At 55.8% G+C, this 26,757-nt stretch overlaps 2 protein-coding genes across 8 annotated transcripts in view; both read left to right on the forward strand.

Moving 5' to 3' along the window:
* Positions 1–5,225, forward strand: part of CABIN1 (calcineurin binding protein 1) — a 152,391-nt gene extending 147,166 nt beyond the window's left edge. For all 7 annotated transcript variants that reach the window (XM_019467117.2, XM_053902129.1, XM_053902127.1 and 4 more), the window contains 3 exons: positions 3,119–3,283; positions 4,345–4,571; positions 4,680–5,225. In XM_019467117.2, coding sequence (XP_019322662.2) covers positions 3,119–3,283; positions 4,345–4,571; positions 4,680–4,823 — 536 coding nt within the window. In that variant the 3' untranslated portion in view covers positions 4,824–5,225. The remainder of the gene's footprint in view (positions 1–3,118; positions 3,284–4,344; positions 4,572–4,679) is intronic.
* Positions 5,226–7,581: 2,356 nt separating this feature from the next.
* Positions 7,582–15,298, forward strand: SUSD2 (sushi domain containing 2). The gene is made up of 15 exons (XM_019467109.2): positions 7,582–7,743; positions 9,264–9,471; positions 9,620–9,771; positions 10,198–10,365; positions 10,887–11,061; positions 11,194–11,395; positions 11,616–11,701; positions 11,790–12,058; positions 12,133–12,276; positions 12,371–12,529; positions 13,392–13,640; positions 13,757–14,029; positions 14,181–14,357; positions 14,447–14,549; positions 14,661–15,298. The coding sequence occupies exons 1-15, from the start codon at positions 7,662–7,664 to the stop codon at positions 14,683–14,685; spliced, it is 2,472 nt and encodes an 823-aa protein (XP_019322654.2). The 5' UTR covers positions 7,582–7,661; the 3' UTR covers positions 14,686–15,298.
* The last annotated feature ends 11,459 nt before the right edge of the window (positions 15,299–26,757 follow it).

Consider the following 26,757-nt stretch of genomic DNA (forward strand, 5'->3'; position numbering starts at 1 on the left):
CGATGTGTTTTCTTCATCCCGGAGTATTGATCCTCTTTTATTTTCCTCCCCAAAACTAAATAGCCTTTTGCTAGAATGGAACTCTTACATGACATCGGGGGTGGGGACGGCCCTGGGCTGAGAATATGTGCTGCGTGGACCTGGCAGTGGAGTAGCCTCCTGACGGGCCAGGTGCTCAGCACATTCCCAAACCAGCCCTCTGCACTTGCACACCTGCCATGTGGAGTGACCTGCCGGCCTCTTGGGGCTGCCTCAGGATGTGCGAGCAGGTGGTGTTTGGCCAGTTGTGTTTGGGGGGGTGGTGTCCCTGATGATCCCCAGAATCCCCTGGAGTGGTGTCAGGGCCGTGCTGGGGTGGGCACATCGCCCCAGAGCCCATCTCCCACAACCCCCAGAACAGGGAAAGCACCAGGAAAGAGCCATCCAGCAGGGTGACTGAGTGACCTGGCAGTGTGACCAGCATCTGCCTCTCCTGGTGACCAGCAGGCAGCCTGGAACCAGGCATAGGTTTGGATGGACAGGAAGGGTAGGCCTGCCCTGCAAAGGCACCCAGGAACTAGAGGGTGTACAGGGTGGTACCGAAGCCAGAGACGGCTACACGGGAGGTTGCAAGCCACCTAGGAGAGCAGGCTTGAGGACGGATCCTCTCAGGACATGTCCCCAAGGTGCGAGAGCACGGGGAAGGCAGCCTCCCCAAGGTGGACAGCCCCGCCCTGTACCCCCCACTCCCATGGTGCCCCTCACACAGGCCTCTGGCTCCAGCCAGGGGAAGGCGGCCGGCAGTGGCTGGGAGTGTCCAGTTCTGACTTGTTCCACCTGCTGCGGCCTGCGGATGGGCAGGAGTGGTCTCAAGCTTCTCTGGTCACTAGCTGAGCCTCACCCAACTACCCAGGCCATGCTGACCAGGGCCACCGGCCTCATGTGGTGGATCCATTCCCTTGCGGAGCTCAGGGTTGTTCGTGGACATCCAAGAAGCTTAGTCGTGTGTCTCCCACAGAGGGGGCCTGGCCCTGCCTCTTGCTGCCCGCCCCCCACCTCCTTGCTGAGCACGTGCTATCTCTTTGTTCGTTGGATATTTGCCCACTACAGGCCAGGACCTGGTTTGGTGCTAGAATAGTGCCTGGTCTACAGGTAAGTGAGGGTCCTTCTTGCTGAGGGGCCAGGCCTTCAGGAGCAGGGAAGTACATCAGGGAGGAAGAGTGGAGAGGGCACTGCAGGCCATGGGACCAGCCTGGTACAGAAAGCACCTGCCTGAGCAGGGCGCCCCAGCCAATGGGCTTAGCTGTAATGCCAGCCTCATGCCATCCCGAGAAGCCAGGAAAAGTCTGAGCCAGGGCTGGTGCTTCCAGGACACTGGTCCTTAGGGACCCAGTGCCCAGACCATGAGTCTGCCCCAGAGAGCGGGGAGAGTAGCCCGATAGCAAAGGACTCCAGCCTGGCCATATGTTTCCCACAGGCAGGGATCCTGAGACCAAGGAGGCCAGGGGGACCCAGATGGTCCTTCTCTTAAGGCTGGGCCCCCAGGCCAATCCCCTCCCCCTCAGGCTCACCTGCAGCCCTCCTCACAGGGCCTCCAGGGTGGTGGTGGGGAGGGGAGGGGGCTGCCTGGCCTACAGAGCACTACCCTACGTGCTTAACACTCTCTACTAGATGCCCCTGCCCGAGTGTCCCTTCACCTCAATGTGGCCCACCCAGAGGAAAGGCCTGGAACGGGTGGACAGTCCCCTGGGATAGGAGAGAGCCAGCCTGACACCTGACCCCTCTGAGGGCAGCCCCAGGCCCTCCCTGCACCCTGCTTCCCCTGTCCTGCTCCTGTCCTGTAGATACCGATCAGCAAGGAAGCCAGCAGCCCTCCCAGCCGACCTAAGCAGCTGCTTTAGGCTCCTCGCCCAGGCCCTCAGGGAACAGCCCCATGAGAAGAGGTCGGACACAGGCAGGCAGGCAGAGCACTAGACCAGACACCCACCAAGTCTGCTTCATGAGTGCGTGCCCAGCCACAGCGAACCAAGTCCTGCACCAGCGGTGTGCGATTCCGGCTGCTGTCCCTGCTCCCCAGGTCCAGGGGGAAGTAGGAGGAGCCTTCCGAGGTGCTCACCCCTGCCTGCCATGGTGAAGGGGCTAGACACTGGGACAAAGAAGCTGTGACCATGCCGGCCAGGCTGTGAGACCTGAGGAAGGGCGAGAGTGGCTCATGGCTTAGGTAGCCAGGGAATGCTCTGTCCTCTGGGAGCTGGAAGCCAACAGTGGGGAGGCCACGGCTGCTCAGTGGCCCAATCTTTGTCCCTGTCCCAGGAGCTGTCACTCCTGCCTTGTCAAGGCTGGGGTGGGGGCGGGGGTGGGGCTTTACCTGTTGGCGAAGGGGAAGGAAGGGCTCAGTGGGAAAGTGGGAGAGTAGAAGGGTTGCGGGGTGATGGCCATCTAGGCCCAAATAAAAAGGAAGAGGGGAGTGAGGGGAGGAAGGGAGCATGAGGAGGCAGGATGCAGGGGGAGGAGCTGCAGGGCACTGGAGGCAGGGCCTGGGGGGCTGGGAGCTGGTGGCCCGATGCTGACTAACGGCCTGGCTGGCGGCCATAGGCTCAGCCTATACCCCTCAGGCCCATCAGGCCTTGGCTCAAGGGAGGCCAGTTCCCAGCCCCTGCCTCATGCCAGGGAAGGTGTGGCCTGGCGGAAGGGCATGGTGCCAGCACACCGCTCTGTCCGCTTTGGTCTTAGCTGGTTGGTTTGGTTTTGGGTCCTGACCATGTTTCTGAGCACCACTCCAATAAGCTAGTGGGAAGAGCCCATGAGCCCACCCTTTAAAGTCCTGTGATAGTGTTTGATTGAGGGGGCTGGGGCCTCACGGTCCCCCGTGTTGCCCCTACCGTGTCAGGCACACAGTGGTCCCGGGTGGTGGGCCAGCCACACCAGCGTCCACAGGGGGCTGAGCAGTTTCCTGCCAGTACCAGCCCGGCCCTACCCATGCAGTTGTTCTAGAGAAGCCCCTGCCGGTCCCCCAGTGGGGGTGGCGAGCTGCCTCGGCACGGGTCCCCTGCCAGCTGTCCCAGGGTGCAGGAGGGAGGGGCCCTGTCTTGCAGGCTGGGTGAGGGTTGTAACCTGCAGCCCTCCTGTGTCCCCACAGAGGGAGAAGAGCTGACCGGAGGGGCAGAGGGCACGGGCTTCACGCCCCAGGAGCCACTGCACGGTGAGCAGATGAAGGCTGTTCCTGACAGCCCCTCGGCAGAGCCGCACTGCTGGCCCCCAGAGGCTGCGCCCCGGACAGGCGCCGAGCCCACCTGCAGCCAGGGTAAGACGAGCTGGGAGCAGCCAGGGTGGGCCTCACCTGGAAGGGTGGAGGGCGTCACAGGGTGACCAGCTGGCAGAGCAGGGCCCGGGGAGGACCCAGTCATGCTAAAGCACAGCGGAGAGGCAGCTGGGCAGGGAGGCCCAGAGTGGAGACCCCCTCGTTCTACCTCTGGCTCCACAGAGACTAGCGAGGGCGGGTGGCCAGCCCAAGCTGAGGCCGCTGAGTCCCAGAGAGGAGGCCCCCAGACAGGGCCAAGAGAGGGGTTGGCATGTGGGGGAGGAGTCTGGGGCAGACAGAGGGGTGGCCAGCCTGGCCAGACAGTTGTCCATGTCCTAGTCATCCCTGTGGATAGAGCCCTTTCCCAACCAGCCAGCCCCCTGGGGACTCCTCAGGGTCGGGGATCTCACTGACCCTGCTCAGGACTGTAGGGCCTGGTATCAGCCAGAGGGAACCAAGCATGGGCTTTTAAAGCCATGGGACCTTGGAGGAATGTGGAGACCAGCCAGGCCGACCCGGCGGCCCCTAGCTCTTGCAGCTTCACGGAGACTGCCAGCCCCGGAAGTGCTGCCTCCAGCCTCCTGGGAGATGCAGCCCCGGAGCGGGAGTGGAAGTGAAGAAGTGAATGCCCTGGCGCTAGCTGAGTGACTGGCGACGGGCCCCAGTATCCTCCCTGTGGTGTGGACACCAGTAGGACAAGCATCCTAGGATTGTTGCAGGGATGCGGCCGTTAATGTGTGCACGGCGTCTGGAGGGCCTGCTCCAGGGGCTTGCCTGTATCCCAGGCCCTGGACTCCCAGAGTGCACTGTGCTCCTTGGGTGGGGGCGGGGGGAGTCCCAGTCCCCAGACCTGGGCAGTCGCGGAGGCAGACACAGGAGGCCTGGAGCCTGCCAGCCAGCACAGACCAGAAGGCCAAGAGAAAGCACCCTTGGCCTGACGCAGCAGGAGGAGGCGTTCTGGGTGCCTCTGTTTTCCAGAAGGGAAACTGAGGCCCAAGCCAAGGAGGGGCAGGCAGGCCCAGGAGACTGTGAACAAGGCTCAGCTCCCACTGTCCACCCCACAGTCACCAGCTCCAAGGTGCCCAGTGGTGCAAGTGCCCAGTCACCCGAGGGCCCCCCCAACAAGGCAGAGCCCAGCCGGGCCAAGTCGCGCCTCCTCCCCAGCATGCCAAAGCTGGTCATCCCCTCGGCTGCCACCAAGTTCCCCCCTGAGATCACCGTCACGCCGCCCACCCCGACCCTGCTCTCGCCCAAAGGCAGCATCTCGGAGGAGACCAAGCAGAAGCTGAAGGTGACCACGGGTGCCGAGTGGGGGGCATGGGCAGGACGTGGGCTATAGGGGGACCTGGGGCCAGGCCTGGGCCACCCCTGACCAGTGCCCTGCCCGCTCTGTGTGCAGTCGGCCATCCTGTCTGCCCAGTCGGCCGCCAACGTGAGGAAGGAGAGCCTGTGCCAGCCGGCCCTGGAGGTCCTGGAGACGTCAAGCCAGGAGTCCTCGCTGGAGAGTGAGACGGACGAGGATGATGACTACATGGACATCTAAAGCGTGGGGCCGTCCCCCCGCCCCCTGGCCCAAGCCCCTCAGCCATACGGGGCCCAGGCAGAGCACCATTCCCCACACAGACCCCAGTCCACCCAGCCTCCCTCCCTTGCGGTATCCTCCCCTCCCGCCTGGGCTGTGGTCTGTCCCCACCACATGGGCTCCCGGAAGAGGCCGAGCTTGGCCACGTGAAGACAGCCGCAGTTCGCACAGCGGGGCTAGCAACCTTTTCTATGAGACGTTGACTTTGTATAACCGTGTCCACACCCAGCCTAGGTGGCCGTGTCCACACCTTGATGCCCGGATGAGCCGGGCTTTGCCTGTGTCATAGTGGAGGGGTCATTTAGGGTTGGGCTCGCCCCACTCCCTTTTTCTGGTTTCTTTTCTAATAAAGATGGAACAGTTGTCTTTGCCTCTTTGTTCAACCCGGGGGGGGCTTGCTGTCCAGGGTTTCTGGGCCCTTCTCCCCATAGATCAGGGCCCAGCCTTTGGGCATCCCAGGAGCAGGCAGGGGCTGGGCAGGCAGTGAGTCAGTGTGGAGAAGTGAGCACAGGCCAAGTAGGGCAGACTATGTGGGACTGGAGTCGGGCGTGGAAGGGGCCTCAAGAGCATCCCCGAAGAGCTCAGAGTCGGGGGGTGCCCCTCTGGAATATGGGCAGGGGTGGGTGGAGGAGGCTGCAGGGAGCAGGTGGTGCCAGGCCTCGCCGAGAAACTGTCTTGTGATGGGCGCCCAATGCAGAGGCCCCTGAGAGGCAAGGTCAGTGTCAGGAAGCGGGAGGTGGGACTGGCAGGGAAGGTACTTACACCCCAGCACACTTGCCTTCCAATGAACTGGCCATGCAGTTGTGGGGCTCAGTGCAACATGTAACTGGGGCTCCTGTTCAAAAATTAATTTTCTAAAGGTGACAGCAGAGCATTATGCGAGCCCGCGATGCTGGCTCTGCTCTTTCAAGGCTCTGAGTACGTCTGTTTTGGGGAGGCACAAGTTGCAGGGGCCGCAACCTGCCCTTTACACTGTCAAATCCCTCAGTGCCTTGGAGACCCAGCTGTCACCCCCCCACAGCTGTGGGCTCGCCCTGCCCCCAGGGGTCTCCCTGAAAAGCTGTCCAGGATGGAGATGGGGACGCTCCTTGCTGCCCTGTGCCCCTCGGGCTGGGCACTGCCAGGGTCCCCAGCCCAAGGCTGGCAGAGCCATCATGGGGACACAGCAGCACAGCAGCCTTGGGGAGGTCCTCACCAAAACGTCCCTAAATCCAGGTTCTTTGCCAGGCGAGGGCAGGGCAGGGGTAGCGGTTACTCAGTTGATGCCCCTCTCCCCAAATTCCTACCTTCTCTTCTTCTCAGACCGGAGTGCCCAGAAAGAGTTCTGGGAATAACGCAGCAGTCTCCCAGGGCTTCCTGGCTCTCAGACCCCCAAGGACACCTGGGACCCATCCTGGAATCATTCCTATCCTCTTCCTTTCCCTGAAGTGCCACAAGGAGCACCCTCGCCCCAGGGCCTGGGATGAGCCCCAGCACTAGCCATCAGCACCCACCTAGAGAGGTGCCGTGAGCTCCCAGCAACCAAGTTGGGAGATGTAGCTCCTGACCACCCCAACTGGCTTCCCTGATGCCTATAGGAGCTCCCTTTCCAGAGAAACTGCAGGCCAGATGAGAAGGGGGGGGGGGGGTGCCCAGGGAAGGGAGGCTGGCCAGACCGCAGGAGCTGAGGAGGGTCGCTGGATGGCCCTAAGTTCATAGCCCCCACCAGCTTCAGTTCCCTTCTAATGGGGATGTATCCCCTTTGGACGGACACCTTTAGAAGCTGCCTCTGGGGAGACAACCATCTGTCGGTCTGGACACCCAGCCCAGGTGGCAGGGTCCAAGTGAGTCCCAGGCTTGGGATGGGAGGGGGATCTCCAGGAAGCTGCCTGGGGCCTAGCCCAGCACTGCAGCCTCTCCCAGTGATCCCACCTATCCACACCAGGACCTCAGTTTCCTTCCTTGCACAGTGAGAAGGGAGAACAATGAAAAGATAATGCAAATTCTCTGAGTGACTGCCAGGGGTGGGCGGGGCTGCCAGGGGTGGCTCTTCTCCCAGTCTCCCTGCCCTGTTTGGAGCCCTGTTTCATAGGCCAGCCCCACTCCGGGGATTCCAGACCAGGGGGTTCTGGTCTCAGCCTCTAACCCCACTGTTAACCTGGCCAGGCTCCCTCCCACAGCCTTCGCCCCCTCCCTCAGAAAGGGATCCCCTCCTCCCCTCCCTCCTTCAGTACCCACACAAGCCAGTGATCAGCAGGAAGTTACTTGATCCCTCTTCCTGCCAGGCTTGGGGGAGGAATTGGGACTACCTGCTCCAGGCAGGGAAGCTGAGGCCGGGAGCTGGGAGATCTGGGGCTGAGGGCCCCCAGGGCACTGGAATCCAGAGATTCTAAGGACCACCTGGCCTAACCCACCGGGCCAAGTCCCATCCCCAGCGGAGCCCCACCCTGGCCGCCCGCCCCAGGTTTGACCTGGGGTGGGATCCGGTGGTCTAGGTTGGGTTGTGGCCTCTGGACATCCAGATCCCCGAGTGCCAGAGAGGTCCAATAGCTGGAGGCTCGGACCCCCTCCCCCGCGTCCTGGGCTGGCGGGCCAGGAATGTGCTAACAGCGCAGGTTGGGCCCTACCGGCCCACAAGGGCACCTGTGGACTTTGAGAGGGGAACTGGGTGGGGTGGGGTGGGGCGGGGCAGGACGGGACGGGACGGGGCGGGGCGGCTGCGCTGTGTGCGGGGCGGGCGGGGCCAGGCCAGTGGGGAGTGAGCCGGCCTGCAGGCTCCCAGCCACTGCTGCGCTGCAGGCTGCAGACTCAGGCCGCACCATGAAGCTGCCCCTCCTGCTCTGGGCCCTGCTGCTGCTGCTGCTGGCGACGGTCCCAGGCCCAGGCCCCGGGCCTGCAGCAGGTACGCCCTGACCCTGCCCTTCTTGCCTCTGTCCGTCTGTCTGTCTGCCTGCTGCAGCCAGGCCCAGGGCGGACACCCCTCTGCTCAGCCTCCTCCATCTGTCAGGCCATCTGGGACTGTACTGGGGGTTGTGAGAAGAAATTCTGGGGATCCTAGGGTCCAGGGGCTGCTGGCAGGATGGAGAGTCAGCTGTGCCCACCCTAATCCCCTAGGAGCTGGGAGGTGCTGGCTGCCTGGGAGGGAAGTGGTCTAGAGGAGAGTGGTGGGCTCAGGAGAGCCCTTGGCCTGCACGAGGATGTGCTCACACGTGGAGGACCCCCAGTCCCACTAAGCCCCCTGTCAGGCAAGAGGAAGGATTGTGGGTCCTTATTAGGGTGGGGCTGAACCTGAGAAATCTGGGGGAAAGCTCCTACTCCAGAGCCTCAGGCTGGACTGGGCTGGAAGTGACAGGCTCCCCAGCCCCCCACCCCCCCTATCTCCCATCTTGGGTAAAAGCCACCACCCTTCTGCCACTTATCTCACTTACTGGCATCACTCAGCCTCCTCCCCCACTCCCTTGAGCCATCACATCCTCCCTCCTTCAATAAATGTTTATTGACGCTCTTGAGTGCCAAGCCCTGCACTGGGTGAAATGGGGTCACTGGGGTGGCTCAGGTCCAGTCCCAGCACTTGACTGGCCCCCTTTGATAGGGTCACAGGGAAAGGCCAGGTGGGACGGGTGATCCTGCCTTGGCTTCTGCACCCCAGCTCAGTCTCCACCCTCCAATCTGCCCAGCCACGTCCCGCCGCAGAGGGATGGATTCCCTGAAAATATGGCCCTGTCATAGGTCCCCATGGTGGTAAGAGCCTAGGCCTGATGTCCACAGCCCCACATCAAACCAGCCTCTCCTTCACACTGGCCCTGCTGGGCCCTCTGCTGGAGATGTCCTTCCACTCCCCTCAGAGGAAGGGAGCACCCCTTGCCCTCTCCCCTAAGGGTGGGGCTCCTTCGGGGGCCACGGTCGGTGAGCTGGTGCTGCCTGGCGAAGTGAGATGGAGCACGCCAAGCCCGGACATCAGCCCTTGCCAGGCCTCCAATGGGCCTCTTAGTAGCTACCTTCCCAGACCCCAGACTGTCCTCCAGGCTATGTCTGTTGACCCTTCAGTGAATAGAGAAGGGTGCCCCGCCCACGTCAAGGGCTCAGCCACTGCTGGCCATCTGAGGCTGTGGTCTTCCAGGACTTGGTGGCAGAAGGTCATTCCTGCCCAGGGGGCTCCTCTTGATACTGCAAAAGTTTGTCTAGAGACATTTCCCCTTATCTCTTCTTGTTCTAGCTAATCATTCAAGCAACTGCTAGATCATTTGTACCAAGAATCCCTCCCCCACAGGCCCTGTGGGTTTCCACTGTGTTCCCTTGGTGGGTAGAGCGGTCCTGGCCGGCATTCTCCTGGGGATGCTTCTCTCTAATGGACTCCAGGAAAATAAATTCGAGGCCTGCCCGTGGGGCAGCCAGGCACTCAGGGCCCTCCCTCTCCTCCAGGTGCCAAGGGGACCTGCTCCCACCGCTGTGGAGACCGGGATGGGCTCTGCTCCTGCCACCCGACCTGCTCCGGCCTGAACACCTGCTGCTCGGACTTTCGGGACTTCTGCCTGGAAATCTCGCCCTACTCAGGCTCTATGATGGGTGGCAAGGACTTTGTAGTGCAGCACCTCAACTGGTTTAACCCCACTGATGGTGTGATCTGCAGGTGGGAGGCCCGAGGGGCTCCCTGCATGCTGGGGACCCAGGGACAGCTGGCTGGTTGGGTCCCCCAGGGAGGAGGTCAGGAGCCCAGGCCTCGGAGAGGGTCAGCCCACCATGGCCCAGGCTTTCCTGCCACCTCCGGCCCCCCACAGGTTTAAAGAGAGCATCCAGACCCTCGGGCACGTGGACTCCTCTGGACGTGTGCACTGTGTGTCACCCTTGCTGTATGAGACGGGCCGTATCCCCTTCACACTCTCGATGGACAATGGTCGCTCCTTCCCGCGTTCGGGCACCTGGCTGGCCGGTGAGCCCCAGCTTCCTGGGCCTCGGTTCCCCAACAGGGACTTTCCCTAGCGCTAATCTATGCACACCTTGCCTGCCAACCATGCCCTGCTTCTCTGGCTTAACCAGTCCCTTTGGAGGCGCGCCCGACCACAGGGGCGTGGGTTCTCCAGCTCCTCTCCCCACCCCCTGACGTCCACACAGGGGACCCAGCCCAGAGGGAGTGGGGGCTTCAGGAGTCCCCAGCCAGGCCAGGGGACGGGGGAAGCCAGGTGGAGACCTGGGCAACAGAGGGCAGCCTCTCCCATGGCCTCTGTCCTTTCCTCACTTGAGGGTCTGGGGGAGTCATTGCTCTAATGGGACTGCCACGCTTTATCCTTGGGAGGCACCCCCAGCTCTCAGAGCCCCTGGGCCTCGGGCCTCCGCTCACCCCTCCCCTCCCACCCAGTGCACCCCAGCAAAGTGTCGGAGACAGAGAAGAGCCAGCTGGTGAATGAGACGCAATGGCAATACTATGGCACTGCCGACACCACAGGAAACCTCACCCTGACCTGGCAAGCCTCGGCTCTGCCCACGGAGACTGTCACCATCGAGCTGTGGGGTTATGAGGAGACAGGTGAGGCCGGCCAAAGGCTGGACTGACGGAGGAGCTCTGTAGACCAGTAGGGTTGGGAGTTTGGGGCTTGCAGAGGTGGGAGAAAGAGAATTCCAGGTAGGGCCAAATCCCAGGTGGGGATCTCGAGCAAGAAAAGTACAGGCAAGAAAGGGGACTGGGTGGGAGTGGGGTGGGGGAGGGGAGGCTGGGGATCCCTAGCTGTTTGGGGTCCAGCTCCGGGAAGCAGGTATGGACATCCCCAGCTCTTGGAAACAGAAAAGCTTGCTCCGCCCATCCTCTCCAAGCCTCTGGACTGCTAGCCTGGCCTCGAGCATGGGCTGTGACCCTAGCGTGGGGGAGGAGGAGATGGCGGTCACTCGAGCCAGGGTCCTTGCTGGAGCAGCAGGGCAGGCCTTCCTATGGGAATCATCTGTTTATCTGTCCATCTGTCAGGCTGCTCTGTGCATGCTAGGGAACTGGTCCCTCTGCCTCGGGGCTCTTTGGAGGAGCCCCAGCGCTGAAAAAGGCCTTTTCTCCCTCAGGGAAGCCATATTCAGGGGAGTGGACAGCAAAGTGGTCATACCTGTACCCTTTGGTCACAAACATCCCCAACTCCGGCTTCTTCAACTTCACTCCAAAACCCGCACCTCAAAAATACCAGAGATGGGAAGTGGGTGCACTTCGGATCATCAACAGCAAATACTACGCGGGGGAGAAGTAAGGGCCAGCGGCCATGAAGAGGATGGGCTGGCGGGTTTGTCCGCGGCTCCTCCCCATGCTGCACAGGGAAGCCAGAGCTGGGGGTGGGGAGGGTGGGTGCAGCCCTCAGTGAGTGCGTGGCCCCCGCAGGGATGTGCACGCACTCTGGAGCAACGAGCACGCACTGGCCTGGCACCTGGGTGACGACTTCCAGGAGGACCCTGTGGCCTGGGCCCGCGCCCAGTGCCTGGCCTGGGAAGAGCTGGAGGACCAACTGCCCAACTTCCTGGAGGAGCTGCCTGACTGCCCCTGCACGCTGGCTCAGGCCCAGGCTGACTCTGGCCGCTTCCATGTAAGCCCCTACCCGGGTCAGGGCACGGGAGATGTTGGGGGCAGGTGGGGCCAGCTGTCCCCACTACACGCACGGTGGCACCCGCCCAGGAGGTGGGGTGGGGAAGTAGAGGCCCTTGGGAGGTGAGGCTGGGGTCCAAGGGTCCTCAGGGGTTGACTCCCAGCAAGGGGCTGACGGAGCCTGAGGCCAGCCCCGGTGACAGCAACATCCTGCTCTGTAGACAGACTACGGCTGTGACATTGAGCGTGGCAGCGTGTGTACCTACCATCCGGGTGCCGTGCACTGCGTGCGCTCCGTGCAAGCCAGGTGAGCCCCGCAGGGGGAGGCTGGGGCAGGGGGCAGGGCTGCGGGGCACGGTCCCCACAGCAGCCCTGACCCGACCGCCCCCCCCCAGCCCCCGGTATGCCTCTGGCCAGCAGTGCTGCTACACGGCGGCAGGCACACAGCTCCTGACGGCTGACTCAACTGGTGGCAGCACTCCGGACCGTGGCCACGACTGGGGCGCGCCCCCATTCCGCACACCACCCCGTGTGCCTGGTCTCTCCCATTGGCTCTACGATGTCATCAGCTTCTACCACTGCTGTCTCTGGGCACCCGACTGCTCCCGATACATGCGGCGACGGCCCTCCAGTGACTGTCGAAGCTACCGGCCACCGCGCCTAGGTGGGTGCCAGCCGCAGCTGGGCCCCGAGCAGGGCCAGGCCAGGCAGGCCCACCTGACCCTCTGCTCTCCCCAGCCTCTGCCTTCGGGGACCCACACTTCATCACTTTCGATGGTGCCAACTTCACGTTCAATGGGCGTGGCGAGTACGTGCTGCTGGAGGCGACGCTGACCAACCTAAGGGTGCAGGGGCGGGCCGAGCCCGGGACAACGCCTGAGGGTGAGGCCCGGGCCCGTGGGCCCTGGGTGGCTCAGGGTCATCCTGGGAGGGAGGCTGGAGCTGAGCAGACAGTGTTCTGCACCTGCCACCCCAGGCACGCGGGACCGAGGCACAGGGCTGACGGCCGTGGCTGTCCAGGAGGGCAACTCGGACGTGGTAGAGGTCCGGCTGGCTGGCGGGGCAGGGGTCCTACAAGTGCTGCTGAACCAGGAGGTGCTCAGCTTCACCGAGCAGAGCTGGATGGACCTGAATGGTGAGTGAGACGGCCCGGGAGCTTCAGCGGGCCACTTGCACGCCGTTTCCCTCCCACCGGAGCCGCCATCCCTCTCGCTTGCCCTGGGGTTCAGAGCACGGGTGTAGAGATGGAGGCCTCTCGCTATGATCCACATGCTGTCCCCACTGTGCCCAGCCTCGTGGTGCACCAGTCAGCCCCACCCCTGCACCCCACGCTGAGGGGCCTGGCACAGTGGACACATGCCCCAGCCCACGGCTGTCTGTGGGCAGATGAGACTCTAGGCCTCTGATAGCGAGGTGTAGCCAGGGGACCTGGTCTGATCTCATGCTTTCATATGGAGCCCCAGACACATGTGATCAGAACCCTGAGACGCCAGGACAGTAGGACTTGGAGCTGGAAGCTACAGTGATAGGAATCACCTGCGTCAAGGACACTGGCTGGCCCTGAGAGCTAAGGAGCAGCCTCCTGCCCGACCGCCTTCCCTGGTGGTGCTCCCTCAAGGAACTGAGCTAATGAAATGATTTGCGGCTGGGGTCGGGGGGGTACCTGGGATGGGCCCTGCTGCTGCTGAGGGTGCAGGGACCCTCAGGAAGGGTGGGGGCGGGCATGGCTGCTGCCTCCTCAAGGAGCGAGGACTGACAGGTGACCCCACATGCAGGGCCTCAGCATGAGGGGTCCCTTCAGAGCCTGGGCCCTTCATATTGGTGTGGGAGTCCCAGTACAGGTGTCGGCACGGGGTGAGAGGGTATCCCAGCAGGCCCTGGGGACGCCCTCCCCTTCCCTGAAAGCCCATGGATGCTGACCCACTCATTCTGGGGCTGTGGAGTCCCAGCACGGTACCCTCAGTGGGCAACGCTGACCCCAGCTCCACTGTGCCCAGGTATGTTCCTGTCGGCAGCTGCTGGGGACAGCGTATCCATCATGCTGTCATCGGGGGCTGGCCTGGAGGTCAGTGTCCAGGGTCCATTCCTGAGTGTGGCTGTCCTCCTGCCCGAGAAGTTCCTCACCCACACACGAGGCCTCCTCGGCACACTCAATGATGACCCCACGGATGACTTCACCCTGCGCAACGGGAAGGTCTTGCCCCTCAGCTCCAGTTCCCGAGAGCTGTTCCGCTTTGGGGCTGACTGTGAGTGACCACGAGGCACGCACTGGGGGTGGGGGCGGGGGGGACAGTCAGTGGAAGTGAAGGGGGGAGACTCCGGACTCTTGACCACCAGCAAGACCTGCTGCGTGTCTCCCTAGGGGCCGTGGAGAACGCCTCCTCCCTGCTCACCTATGACTCCTGGTTCCTGGTTAACAACTTCCTGTACCAGCCCAAGCATGACCACACCTTTCAGCCCCTGTTCCCCGAGGAGACCACCCCCAACCCCAGCCAGGCAACTGAGGCTGCTGAATTGTGTGGGGACAACCATTTCTGCAGATTTGATGTAATGGCCACTGGGAGCCTGAGCGTGGGCAATGCCACACGGATGGCCCATCAGTGGCACCAGCATCGTGTGCAAAGCCTGAAGCCTGGTGAGGGCGTCTGGGGGCACAGGCAAGGGGTGGGCACCTTATGCTGGGACAAGGCCTCCTAGGCTGGCAGCTGCCAGGGGGCAGGCAGCTGCCAGGGGGCAGGGTAGCCAGTGGCTTAAACCTGTGGTCTATTTCTGGTCTCCTACCCCAGTGAGATCCTGTGGCTGGCTAGCTCCGCCCCCCAACGGGCTCAAGGAAGGTATCAGCTACCTGATGGGCTCCACTGTCCACTTCCACTGCAATAGCGGCTACAGCCTGGTTGGGGCAGAGGCCAGCACCTGCCAAGCTGATGGCACCTGGTCCAGGCCCACCCCAGTGTGCCAGCCAGGTGAGGATGCCCTGCCCACCTGGCCCCCCCTACCCCCGCCCCCTGCCCCCCGCCCTCGGGCAGCCCTCACTGCTCTGCCCTGTCGCCAGGACGGAGCTACGCGGTGCTGCTGAGCATCATCTTTGGAGGCCTGGCAGTGGTGGCTCTGGTTGCACTCGTCTACGTGCTGCTGCGCCGCAGGAAGAGCAACATGTAAGACCCCACCCACCCAGACCTGGGTTTCCACCAGCAGGACCCTGGTCCATGCCCCTCCTTGGCTCTCCTAAGACTCTATGCCTGCTCTAGACAATGTCTCTGTTGCAGGGCCAGCTGGGGTTCACAGCCCTGAGGGGAACGCATCTGGCCGGCAGCAGGAGCCACATGGGGCCACCCTGGAGCCAAGACCAACCTCCCAGGAGAAAGCCCCAAACCTCTGAGAACATGCACCTCACTACTTTGCTCCTCAAATCCCTAGCACCATTCACCTGGGACCCCGGACAACTGATGCCTGAGCCCTTAATGCCCATGGACTTGAGGACTGGTGACCTGCTCTGTCACCTCAGACCTGGACACCCGGCTCTAACCGTGCAGTTCCCGAGACCAGCACCTGGTGCTCTAGCCCCTAGACTCCATACCCTTGAATTCTAATACCTGCCGCTAGAGACCCAGTACTCCGGCACCTGAAACTCAAATGCCAGTACCTCAGATCCCGTGTCTGATGACACTGACCCCTGATATACTGAGACCTGGTGCCTCAACATGGGAGCCCTAATGCCCAGCTGCCTTGATTGCTGAACTTGCCCCAGCCTGAGTGGGAGAGGCTCAGTGTGTGGAGAGGCCTCAGCACACCCTAGTGGAGAGTCACTCTGAACTCCAGGCTTGTAATTCCAACCATTCTGGAATGTCACTTGAAATACCACCCCTACCTGTACCAGGAGAAAACAAACCTGTGGTGCCCCCTCCCTTGTGTCCTGGTGCTCATGCTGTGCTTCAGTTCCAGTTCCAGAGAGTTCCATGGTTGCCTTGTGGGGTCAAAAGCACCCAGAGCAACCCGGATCTGAGTCCTTCATCCACTGGCAGGCCACCTGGGGCATGTCCCTCCCCAGCCTGTCTCCATTTGAAAAGCAGGATTGTGAACAGTGTCTGTTTTGTGGGTTGAGGACAAAGGACAGTGTCATCATGGATGCCATGCCAGGTACCCAGGAGTTGGGATGGGCCAGCACAATCACCTGCCCCAGCACCTCCCTGAAGGCAGTGACTGGTAGTTCCCGGACCAGAGCCCATGTTCTGGGTCCCTGGGCACTTTACCCAGGAGTGCCCAGGAACTGGGTATGGAGCACAGGCCTCCTGCTACTGCTGCCCTCTTTGTGGTGAGGGTGCTGAGTGGGGGCCATGGGAGGGCCTAGGCCAGATAGGGTCAAGCTTGTATCATGGGTCTCAGAGAAAGCACAGTGGAGGGTGGGGTTGGAGATTGGTGCTCCCTGGTCCAGTCTCGTGGCTCCGACTGAGAGGTGGGGGTTGGGGGAATTTGCCCAAGGAATGTAGAACCCTGGGCGAGAGGTGATTGGAAGTGGAGGCCCCCTTCACTGCGACATGCAGTGCTGAGAGTGGCCACACGGGGGCAGCAGAGGGTAGGAACAGAGGTGGGAGGTGGAGGCTACCCAAGGTCCTAGGGGAAGGCGGTCTGTGTCTGCTCTTCAGCTGAGCCAGCTGTTGAAACCTTGGCTAAGGCTCATGCAAGCCCACCTCTGCATCTCTCTCTGCTGGGAGGGCCTCTCAAGTCACCCCCCAGTCTCAGGAGCACAGGTTTTCCAGTTGACACTGACCACCGGGGCCAGAACCCAGGCCTCCCCAATCTCTTAGACCTGCTCCTGGCCGACAGTCCTGGGCAAAGGTGGGAAACCTGAGTGGTAGGGGCAGGTGCCCTCTGGGGGAGGCAAGTGTGCACAATGGGGTACATTCAAAGGAACAGAGATGAGAGTGAGGGGTTGGGGATATCCTTGGGGAAGTGCCCAGGAGACTAAAGGAGGGGGATGGGGTGGACGCTTACTGCTCTCAGGCCCTACTCCCTACTACCCCACGTCTCCCGGCTTCCAGCTCAGGGCAGGGTGGGGCTGAGGGCTGGCCCCTTGGCCACCAGGCAGGTACTTTCCTCTGCAGATGAGGCAAAGCAAGGCTAGCCTCCCACCGACCTGGGTCCTCAGGGTGTCCCTGTGCCAAGCCAGGCTGGCTCGGCCAGGCACAAGTCAGCGGGTGACAGGTCAGTTTCCTGGTCAAAGCAGCCTGGACCTGTGAGAGCAGGCACACAAGGGTGGGCAGGTGCAGCTTCACAGCTCCCAGACCATGCCTGAAAGCATAGGTCAATTGTCAGAGATGTGATTGGTGAAAGAGGGCGTTCCAGGCAGAGGAACAGCCTGGGCAGAGGCTCAGAGGAAGAGAAGTGGAGTCTGGTCTGAAGAATAGTGACGCTTCTCCCACCAGGCAATGGTGGTTGGGCTTTATCCTAAGAGTAAAACATGGCCTCCCTTGGTCTTCCCGACATTTCTACATTCCTACATTCCTGTACCCTTCATTCATCCCTCCAGGTTGGGCCCTAAAGCCGCTTCCACCCTTCCCCAGCAGAAGGGGTGCCCTGTCTGTGGCCCTGGCCCCAGACATCAGGAATTCCCAGTGCCAGGGACAGGCCAGGCTGGGAAGCCCCAACACCTGATGGGTTTTCCCGGGGGCCTGTAGGGAGTCGGGTACTATTGGGCCTGTGTGAGGGGAAAGATTCCATAGCCCCCACAGACTTCCTTTAGAGACATTAAAGTCAGGGAACCATTGCCTCAGAGAAGTGGTCTCCCCAAACCACAGTCCCAGGGCATCAGAACCCAATGGCCAGTCCCCTACCTTTTGTACTGGTCGGGCTCTGGAGCAGAGGGGGACAGGGGTAGTAATCCAGGGACTTAGAAACACAAGTGATGGGAGAGTCAGGAAGTCAAGTAGCTGGTGAGGCAGTAACACCCCTGGGCTGAGGGACAGAGCAAAGGGTGCCAGAGCCAGGCCTAGGTGTTCACAAGAGTGGGAACCACATGAGCCCACGGGCCCTAGCAGGGGCCACAGGACTAAGATGGGGGAAGTGTCTGCTTCTCCTCCTGCCCTTCCATTAACTGAACTCAGGGCCAAGGAACAGATACAGCACAGTGGGGAGCAGGACCCCTTCCTTAGCCAGGCTGGTTCCTCCCACAAGCCCTGGGGTGACTGAGTGCCTACTCTGCACCACTTCTGTCCTCAGAGCTCACAGTCCAGTGGCTGCTCAGAGGGGAAGGGGTGCTCAGTGCAGCACATCTCCGGAGTGGGAGATCAAGAGGTGCTTCCTGGAGGAGTCCCATTTCAGCCGAACTTAAAAGGACAAAAGCCATTCGGGGAGTGAAGTTGAGTAGGTGCCTACTAGCAGCAGAGGAGTCCACAACCCCCCAGGTGCCTCGTCAGGGCCGCATGCTGCACTACATTTCCCAGCCTCCTTTGCAATTGGGGGTGGTCACGTGACTGAGTTCTAGCTTGTGCAAAGCCAGCAGAAAAGGGCAGGACACTTCCAGGCCTGAACCATAACACTCCCCACTGGTACCCTTCCAGGATCTCTCTGCTGCTCCCTCTGATGCAAAGGTGGCCCTGGCCCTGGGACAAAGTGGGTCCCCAGCATGTGGCAGGGAACCCTCTCCCTCTGTCACCGACCTGCTCACTGGAACTGCTACCATCCAGTACTGCTACCGGAACAAGGAATAAACTTGTGATTAAACCTTAATACATTTTTGGGGTCCATTTGTTCCAGCCGTTGGGTTCTCTATACACCAGAGGCAGAGGTGCGAAAAGATGGCCTTACACTTTTCATTACTGTTGAAAATAAATACTATAGACACGAAGGGGCACCTGGGTGGCTCAGTCAGTTAGGCATTTGACTGTTGGTTTTGGCTCCGGTCACGATCTCACAGATCATGAATTCGAGCCCCACATCAGGCTCTGCGCTGACGATGTGGAGCCTGCTTGGGCTTCTCTCTCTCTCCATCTCTGCCCCTCCCCTGCTTGTGCACTCTCTCTCTCTCTCTCAAAATAAATAAACTTAACAAAAACTAAAAAGAAATTAAGAAAAAAACCCACCTCAAACAGATACACCAATGTTCATAGCAGCGTTATTCACGATAGCCAAAAAGTGGAAGCAACCACGTGTCCATTGATGGGTGAATGGGTAGAGAAAATATGGTCCATCCATATAGTGGCATGTTATTCACATGCTGTAACATGGATGAGCTTTAAGAGCTAATACTTGGTGAAATAAGCCAGGCACAAAGGGACAATACTGTACAATTCCACTCATATGAAGTTCCTAGAGTCATCAAATTCACAGAGACAGACAGTAGAACAGAAGTTACTAGGGACTAGGGACTGGGAAGGGGGAGCGGGGAGTTAGTGTTTAACGGGGACAGAGTTTCAGTTTGGGAAGATGACAAAGTTCTAGAGATGGGAGAGGGGGATGGCTGTATAGCAGTGTGAACGTGCTTAATGCCACTGGACCGGCCGCTTGTAAACGGTCAAGGTGATTAACGTTATGTATTTCTGTATTTTACAATTAAAAATAAAAAATTCAAACAGAACAGTTCACTTAACGAGTCCCCAGTTTGTGGGCATTAAGCTGTGCTCAGTCTTTTGCTTCCACAAACGCTGTTGTGCCTTGTAAATAAGTTCAGGTTGACTCAGAGGAGAAATTCACACCAGAGGATTGACTGGTTCAGCAGTGCGTGCATTTTCCTCCTTGAGTTGGGCCTCGAGTTGTGCTCGTTGACACCACCAACCTACTGACGGAGCCTAGTCCTCTACACCCTCATCAGCATAAGGAGCCTTTGCATTTTTCGCTCTTTGCCAGATAGACGAAACGTGTTGCGAGGCCCACTGAGCTTTCCCTGAACGACATTCCCAGAATTCCCTTCCATGTGTGTTTCCAGGCAGGGTAGACCACAAGAGAGATTTCCATGAAAGATTTACAGTGGGGAAATGAATCAGCAAGGTTGTTCACAGCTCAGACTCATCAGGGCTTATCTGCTGACTCAGCTTGTCGGCTCCAGCAGAGGTCATGGGTGCAGCTGTTCCACTTGTCCTCAGGCCACCTTGAGCTTCCCCGACTCCTGGGCCAGATGTCTGACAAAGGGGTCCAGCTTCTGCAGGAAATCTTCATCGCCCTTGGCAACAAGAAGGGTCTTGGGTTTCAGCCAGTCCGTGTGAGTTCCAGTCAACTCCTGGGTTACCAGCTAGTTCTGGATCCTCTCCTCCACTTAACACCAACTTTTCTTCCAGACGCTCGGCCACATGGACCTCCAGCTCCAACATCAGGTGGAAAACAACAGCCTTACAGAGACTCCTTGGCCAGCTCCCATAGTTGCAGGGTCTCTGATGGAACCCTGATAAATAAAATTTAAGTTGTAGGCAAGAAAGCTCAGGGTACAGCCCAATGAATTAATCCAAAGTGAACATGCCCAGTTAACTACCACTCAGGTCAAGAAATTGCACAGTACCAACCCCTGACCCGCCACCATTTTCTGTCAGTCACTGCCCTCCCCCTCCTTCCCAGGTTAGCCACGGATTTCTCACACCATAAAATAGTTTTGAGCGTTTTGTAATTTACATAGATGGAATCGTAGAGCAGATCCTCTCTTATGTCTGGCTTTTTTGCATGTTTAAAAGATTCAATCATGTTGAGGTATGAGGCTGCACTTGACTTTTTTTTCCTGAGTATTATTCCCTCAAATGAATTTGTTTATCCATTTTCCTGCTGAGGCACACTGGGTGGGTTTCCAATTTGGAGCTATAAGGGCTAGTGCTGTGAACATTCTTGTATGTGTCTTTTGATGCGTACACATATAAATTTATGTTGGGTATGTTCCCAGGAGCAGCATTGCTGGGCATGAGCTACGTGTGTGGTAGCTTCAGCAGATAATACCCACTTTCCAAAGTGATTTTACCAATTGACATTCTCACTGGCAGCGTATGATAGTTCCATCTTGCCATATCTGTGCCAACACTCGGTATTTTCAGTCTTTTTCATTTTGGTGACTCTGAGAGTTATGTTCTGGCAGCACACTGTGAACTTCTTTTGCGTTTTTCTGACGCTAGTGAAGCAATACATACCTTTCATATGTTCATTGGCCATCTGGAGCACCTCTTCTGTGAGGTGCCTATTCGAGTCCTTTGCCCATTTTCTGTTGGGTTACCTGAGTTTCTCAAATTGACTTATAGAAATTCTTTTTTCTGGATAAGAGTTTGCTGTCAGATGTAAACACTGTAAATATTCTCCCACTATGTGAGTTGCTGTTTTAATGCCTTTATCTGTTTTGAGGATGTCTGTTGTTGAACAGAAATTCTTCACTTTAATATAGTCCAGTTTACCAAGGTTTTTCCTTTATAGTCAGTTCTATGTCCTGTTTAAGAACACTTGACTACTCCAAAGTCACAAAGCTGTCCTATGTTTTCCTATGAAGGCATTATTGCTTCATACTTCATAATTAGATCTGCAAGCCATCTGGAATAGATTGTGCACGGTGTGAGGTAGGAGGGGTCAGGATACACATTCTTCACGTGGATATCCAGTTGACTCAGTACCATGTGTTGAAAGAGCATCCTTTCCCCTCTGCACTGCTATGGACCTTCTATCAGAGATACGGTAACTCTCTGTTCTGTCCTATTGCCCAGTTTGTCTTCTCACCAATACCAAATTGCCTTACTTACCAGTTATATAATTACTTAATTGCGTAGCTTATTCTTGATATCTGGTAATGTGAGTTCTCCATGTAGGTTATTCTTCAAAATTGCCTGGGCTCGTCTTGGTTCTTGCTGTTTCCGTACGAATTTTAGAATCAGCTTACCAATTTCCACAAAAAAGTCTTCTAGGATTTTTATTAGGGTTGCGCCGACTCTATAGGTGAATATGGGGAGAATGGGCGTCTTCACAACATTAAGCCTTCTAGTCCATGAACATAGTATAATTCTCCATTTATTTAGGTCTTTTTAAATGCTTTATTTATTTTTTGAGAGAGAGAGTGAGATGGGGGGGCGGGAGGTGCCAAGGATCTGAAGCAGGCTCTGTGCTGACAGGCTAACGCAGTGCAATGTGGGCTCAAACTCATGATCTGAGCCGAAGTCGAACTCTCAACAAACTGAGTCACCCAGGTGCCCCTATTTAGGTTTTTTTATATTCTCTCGATTCTATTTTATAATGTTCATTGTAGAGGCCTTTCATACTGATGTTAGTTTCATTTTTAGGCTTTGATTTTGTTTATGCTTTTATGATTTCTGTTCCAAAAGATGTTTTGGGGGCACCTGGGTGGCTCAGTCAGTCAAGTGGTTAAACGTCTGACTTTGGCTCAGGTCGTGATCTCATGGTTCATGAGTTGGAGCCCCGTGATGGGCTCTGTGCTCACAGCTCAGAGCCTGGAGCCTGCTTCGGTTTCTATGTCGCACTCTCTGTGCCTCTCTGCCGCTTGCACTCTGTCTTTCTCTCTCTCAAAAATAAGTAAACATTTAAAAAAATTATTAAAAAAAATAATTTGTGGCTGGTATGTAGAAATACCATCGGTTTTTTGTGTATTTTCCTTGATTCCAGAAATTGTGTTAAATTCGCCTATTTCTAATGGTTTATCTGTAGAGGAGCTATAGCGTTATGCTCTCCTTTCCAATCCTTATGCCTTATTTTTTTTCCCTCACCTTATTACACTGGTGAAAACTTACCTTACACAGATGAAAGGAAATGATGAAAGCTGGCCATGCTTATCTTGGTCTCAAAGGGATTGAGCCTTCCATCTCAAAAAAAAAGGCTTTTTGTGTTTTACCATGAAGTATGATGTTTACTGTAAGGTTCTGCAGCTGTGACTTATCAGGTTAAGGAGGTTTTTTTTTTTTCAATTTACAGTTACTAAGGGTTCTTATTGTGAGTGCAAGTTGGGAAATTTTATCAAACTCTCTTCTGCATGTATTGAGATAGTCAATCCTTTTTTTTTTTTTTTTTATTCTGTTAGGCTATTAGCGCAATGAATTGCATTGCTTGATTTTCTCATATTCGACCAATCTTGCACTCCCAGAATAAACCCAAATTGGGAGTGATTTGGTTTGCTTGTCTTTCATTTAGGAACTTTTGCATTTCTGTTCATGAATGAAATCACCCTCTACTTTTCACTGCTCGAAATGTCTTTGTCAGATTTTGTTCTCAAGATGACGCTGGCCTCATTTAAAGCCTTGGGCAATGTTTCCTCTTTTCTGTTCTCTGGAAGTTTGTGTAAGACTGATGTGTTTCCCTCCATCAGTGGTGGGAAGAATTCACAGAGGAAGCCTTCTGAGCTGAGTTATTTACTTTGTCCCTGTGGGGGTCTCACTGTTTTTATTGGCCACGCTTACTCATGAGTGAGGTTAAGCAACTTTTTCTATGTTGAAGCGGCCATTTGTAGCTCTCTTTCTGTGGTCTAATGTGCATCTCTCTACTGGATACTTGCTCTTTGATATTAAGTACTTAAATATTTAAGTATTAAAGAAACCAGCCCCTTATATTTTTTGTACTGAAACGATTTTTCCCAAGTTTTTCCCTGGTCTTTTCTAATTTATTTTTATTTTTTATTTTTAAGATTTTTCTTTAATTCCAGGGTATTTAACATACAGTGTTATATTAGTTTCAGGTGTACAATATAGTGATGCAACAATTCTATACATCACCCTGTGCTCATCACGATAAGCACGTTCCTTCCTGCCATCACCTAATTCCTCCACCCCTCCACCTACCTCCCCTCTGCTAACCACTCTTTTGTTCTCTAGAGTTAAGAGTCTGTTTTTTGGTTTGTCTCTTTTTTTCCCCTTTGTTCATTTGTTTTGCTTCTTAAATTCCTCACATGGGAGAAATCATATGGCATTTGTCTTTCTCTGACTTATTTTGTTTGGCACTATACTCTTTAGATCCATTCGTGTGTTGCAACTGTCCGTTGGTCTTTTAAGATGTTTTCCACATCAAAATTTTTACTTTTTCTGTGTTCAAATGTATCTTTTTTTTTTTGTTTTTTTGTTTTTTTCTTTCACAACTTCTTGATTTTATGCCAGGCCTGAAAAGGCTTTCCCCACTCTAAGAGTATAAATAAATTTCCCTGTATTCTTTGTGTTAAAAAAAAATTTTTTTTAATGTTTATTTATTCTTGAGAGATAGAGAGAGACAGAGAATACCAGGGGAGGGGCAGAGAGAGAGAGAGAGAGAAACACAGAATCTGAAGCAGGCTCCAGGCTCTGAGCTGTCAGCACAGAGCCCAACGTGGGCCTCGAACCCACGAACCGCGAGATCATGACCCGGGCCAAAGTCAGACACCTAGCCGACTGAGTCACTCAGGCGCCCCTGTGGTTTTGTTTTTGTTTTTGTATTTTGTTTTATATTTATATGGTTTTACTCTTAAATCTTGATCTGACTGGAATTTATTTTGATGTAAATAAAAAGGCAGGGATCCCCCTTCATTATTTGCCTAGATGGCTACCCATTTGGTCAGATAGATATGGCTAATAATCTTTTTCTTACTGCTTTGAAATGCTCCTTGTCTGCTAGAGACAAGATTTCCGTATTTATTTACATCTCTCTGTGGAGTTTGTATTGTGGTTGATTTCTTAGCTTTATTCACATGCTGCTTTAACAGCATATGCTTAACAGCTGCATGTTTAATAGCTGTATGCTTATAATTTGTTTTAAAATTTGGTGGATTTGTTTACTTAATTTTTAAAATTGATTTCTAATGTTTATTTATTTTTGAGAGAGAGAGAGAGACAGAGCACAAGCAGGGGAGGGGCCAAGAGGGAGACACAGAAACCAAAGCGGGCTCTGAGCTGTCAGCATAGAGCCCAATATGGGGTTTGAACTCATAAACCACAAGATCATGACCTGACTGAAGTTGGACACTTAACCACTGAGCCACCCAGGAGCGCTTTGTCTTTGTTTAATCAAGAATGGGTGTTGAATTTTGTCCAATGCTCCTTCAGTCTCTATGGAGATAAATAAGCCTGTGACTTTTCTCCCTGGGTGAAAGATAAGAGGTAAGAGTAACACTCATACCAAGAGAAGACCTTCCTGGCTGTGCTGGTGTCGACACCACTGAGATAGGCAAGATACGTTATTGCTTTAATGTGTTGCTAGATTCTCTTTGCTAATACTTTCTTTAGGAACTTGGGATTGAGTTTCATAAACACAATTGGCCTGTGGCTTGCTTTGGCAGGTTTGAGGTCAGTGCTTTGCTGGCATCATAAAGTGAATGTGGACATTTTCCTTCTTGCTCCTCATTGTGGAAGCTTAACTGGCAGGACAGGTCTCTGGCCTTAGTGGCAGGACACACTTCACCTGAGGAACTTTCTAGAAGGGTGTTTGAGGTAGGCTAGTGTTCCTGCAATGTTCTTAATTTTTTCAATGATCATTGACACATCTAGATCTTTGCCCCTTCTTGGATCTGTTTGTCATTGAAATTTAAGGTTGCCAGATTTAGCAGATAAAAGTATAGGAGGTTCAATTAAATCTGAATTTCAGATAAGCAACAATATTTTCAGTATGAGTATGTCCCACATATGGCACCCCTACTTACGTTGTCCTAGAAAGTAATTTATTTTATCAAAGTTGCCAGCTTTATTTGGACGAAGGTGAGTGATCTTTTATACTTTTTTAAAAAATATATTTATTTTTTAGAGAGAGACAGAGCACGAGCTGAGGAGGGGCAGAGAGAGAGGGAGACGAGAATCTGAAACAGGCTCCAGGCTCTGAGCTGTCAGCATAGAGCCCAACTCAGGGCTTGAACTCACAAACCACAAGATCATGATCCGAGCCAAAGGCAGATGCTTAACTGACTGGCCCACCCAGGCGCCCCAGGTCTTTTATACTTTTAACTTTCTCTATATCTTAGCTAATTTCCCCATTGTCATTTCTTCTTTTGTGTATTCACACTTCTTTCATTTATACTGTAGGCAGTTGAATAACATTTTCTGACCTGTTTTTCTGATTTCAAATTTATCAGTCTCTCCTTCAGTTGTTACTGAACCTCTCCTCTTGCTTTCCTGATTGTTCTGATTGTTCCTGCACTAAATTTCACTTAGATGCTTTATTCATTTTGATTCTTATTATTAATGCAACTGTTTAAGGCAATGAATTTTCCTTTGATCCTGCATTAACTATAGGCTCTAGGGGCTCATCTGTACTCTGCCAATGTTATTTTGAAGATACTGCAGCCCTGGTTTCTTTCTTTCTTTTTTTTTTTGAAAGTTTATTTATTTATTTTGAGAGAGACAGAGAAAGCGTGAGCAGGGGAGGGGCAGAGAGAGAGGGAGAATCCCAAGCAGGCTCTGTGCTGGCAGAGCAGAGCCCTCATAGGGTTGAACTCACAAAACCGTGAGATCACGACCTGAGCTGAAATCAAGAGTCGGATGCTTAGCCGACTGAGCCACCCAGGGACCCCAACCCTGGTTTCGATTTCTCCTGTGTAATAAGATGTGTAAAGAGCCAGCAGTAAGAGTCCCTTGCTGGGCTGGGAACGGGGTGGCTACCTGGCATTACTGGTAGGTGGGATGTGAGCAGGGGCTGGGCAAGTCCCTGAGGGTGGGAGGAGCAGGGAGGGAAAAGAGCAGGCTTCCTCCAGGAGCAGCAGGAACAAGGAGGAATCCATGCTGCCTCGTGGCAAGATCAGGTATGCATCTTCCAAGGCCCATCATTGTCTGAGTGGGGAGCAGATCGAGGCAGTGGCAGCAGCAAGGAGGTGGAGGAGGATAAGGAAATGGAGGCAGGGCTGAGCCATGCAGTCGGAGAGAGGAAACGGGGTGACTGGAGGGGGAGAGGTAGACAACAGAGAGCTTCCGGTTGCCTCAGAGCTGGCTTCCAGTTTGGTGTGTTGAGTCCGAGGTAACTGTGGCCCTGGCTGGTGTGTGGGTATGGGGTCTGATGACCCAGAAACCTGAGACAGAGCTAGGATGGGGACCCATCAGCTCATGTGTGGTAACTGAGCCTCAGGGAGAGACCCATTGGGCCCATGAGAGCCAGGCCTGGGACTTTTGTTAAGCCTCAAAAGCAGTGTAGAGAAGAGAAGCTCTGTCATCCTTTCTGGCTGTGAAGTTCAGTGAATGATGTGCTAGAGCCATCGGGATGGTGGCCAAGGCCAGCCTCTGGATCCCACTAGGTCAGAAACGCCCCCACTCCTGCTTGTCTGAGCCCACTTTTTCTGCACCCCTGACTCCTGAGCCATAGCCGCCCTTCCCTAAAGCCTTCTTCCCACTCCCTCCCAAAGTCAGACTCTAGGAGGAGTTGCGGCCCCCAGGCTGCCTGGGTGCAGCAGTGAACGGCCCCGAGGTCCTTTCTCTTAGAGTCTGCCAGAATACCCCCCTCTGTCCTCCCAGTCAGGCT

This window comes from Panthera pardus, unplaced genomic scaffold (assembly GCF_024362965.1).
Source record: "Panthera pardus isolate Hobbes unplaced genomic scaffold, ASM2436296v1 HiC_scaffold_15, whole genome shotgun sequence".
Taxonomy (NCBI): Eukaryota; Metazoa; Chordata; class Mammalia; order Carnivora; family Felidae; genus Panthera; species Panthera pardus.

Bases quoted from the DNA above. Each gene is read 5' to 3' on its own strand.
- SUSD2 (XM_019467109.2), top strand. From the start codon at position 7,662: ATGAAGCTGCCCCTCCTGCTCTGGGCCCTGCTGCTGCTGCTGCTGGCG. The intron at 12,277-12,370 runs GTGAGGCCCGGG...CTGCCACCCCAG, and splicing joins GCCCGGGACAACGCCTGAGG to GCACGCGGGACCGAGGCACA. The intron at 13,641-13,756 runs GTGAGTGACCAC...GTGTCTCCCTAG, and splicing joins GTTCCGCTTTGGGGCTGACT to GGGCCGTGGAGAACGCCTCC.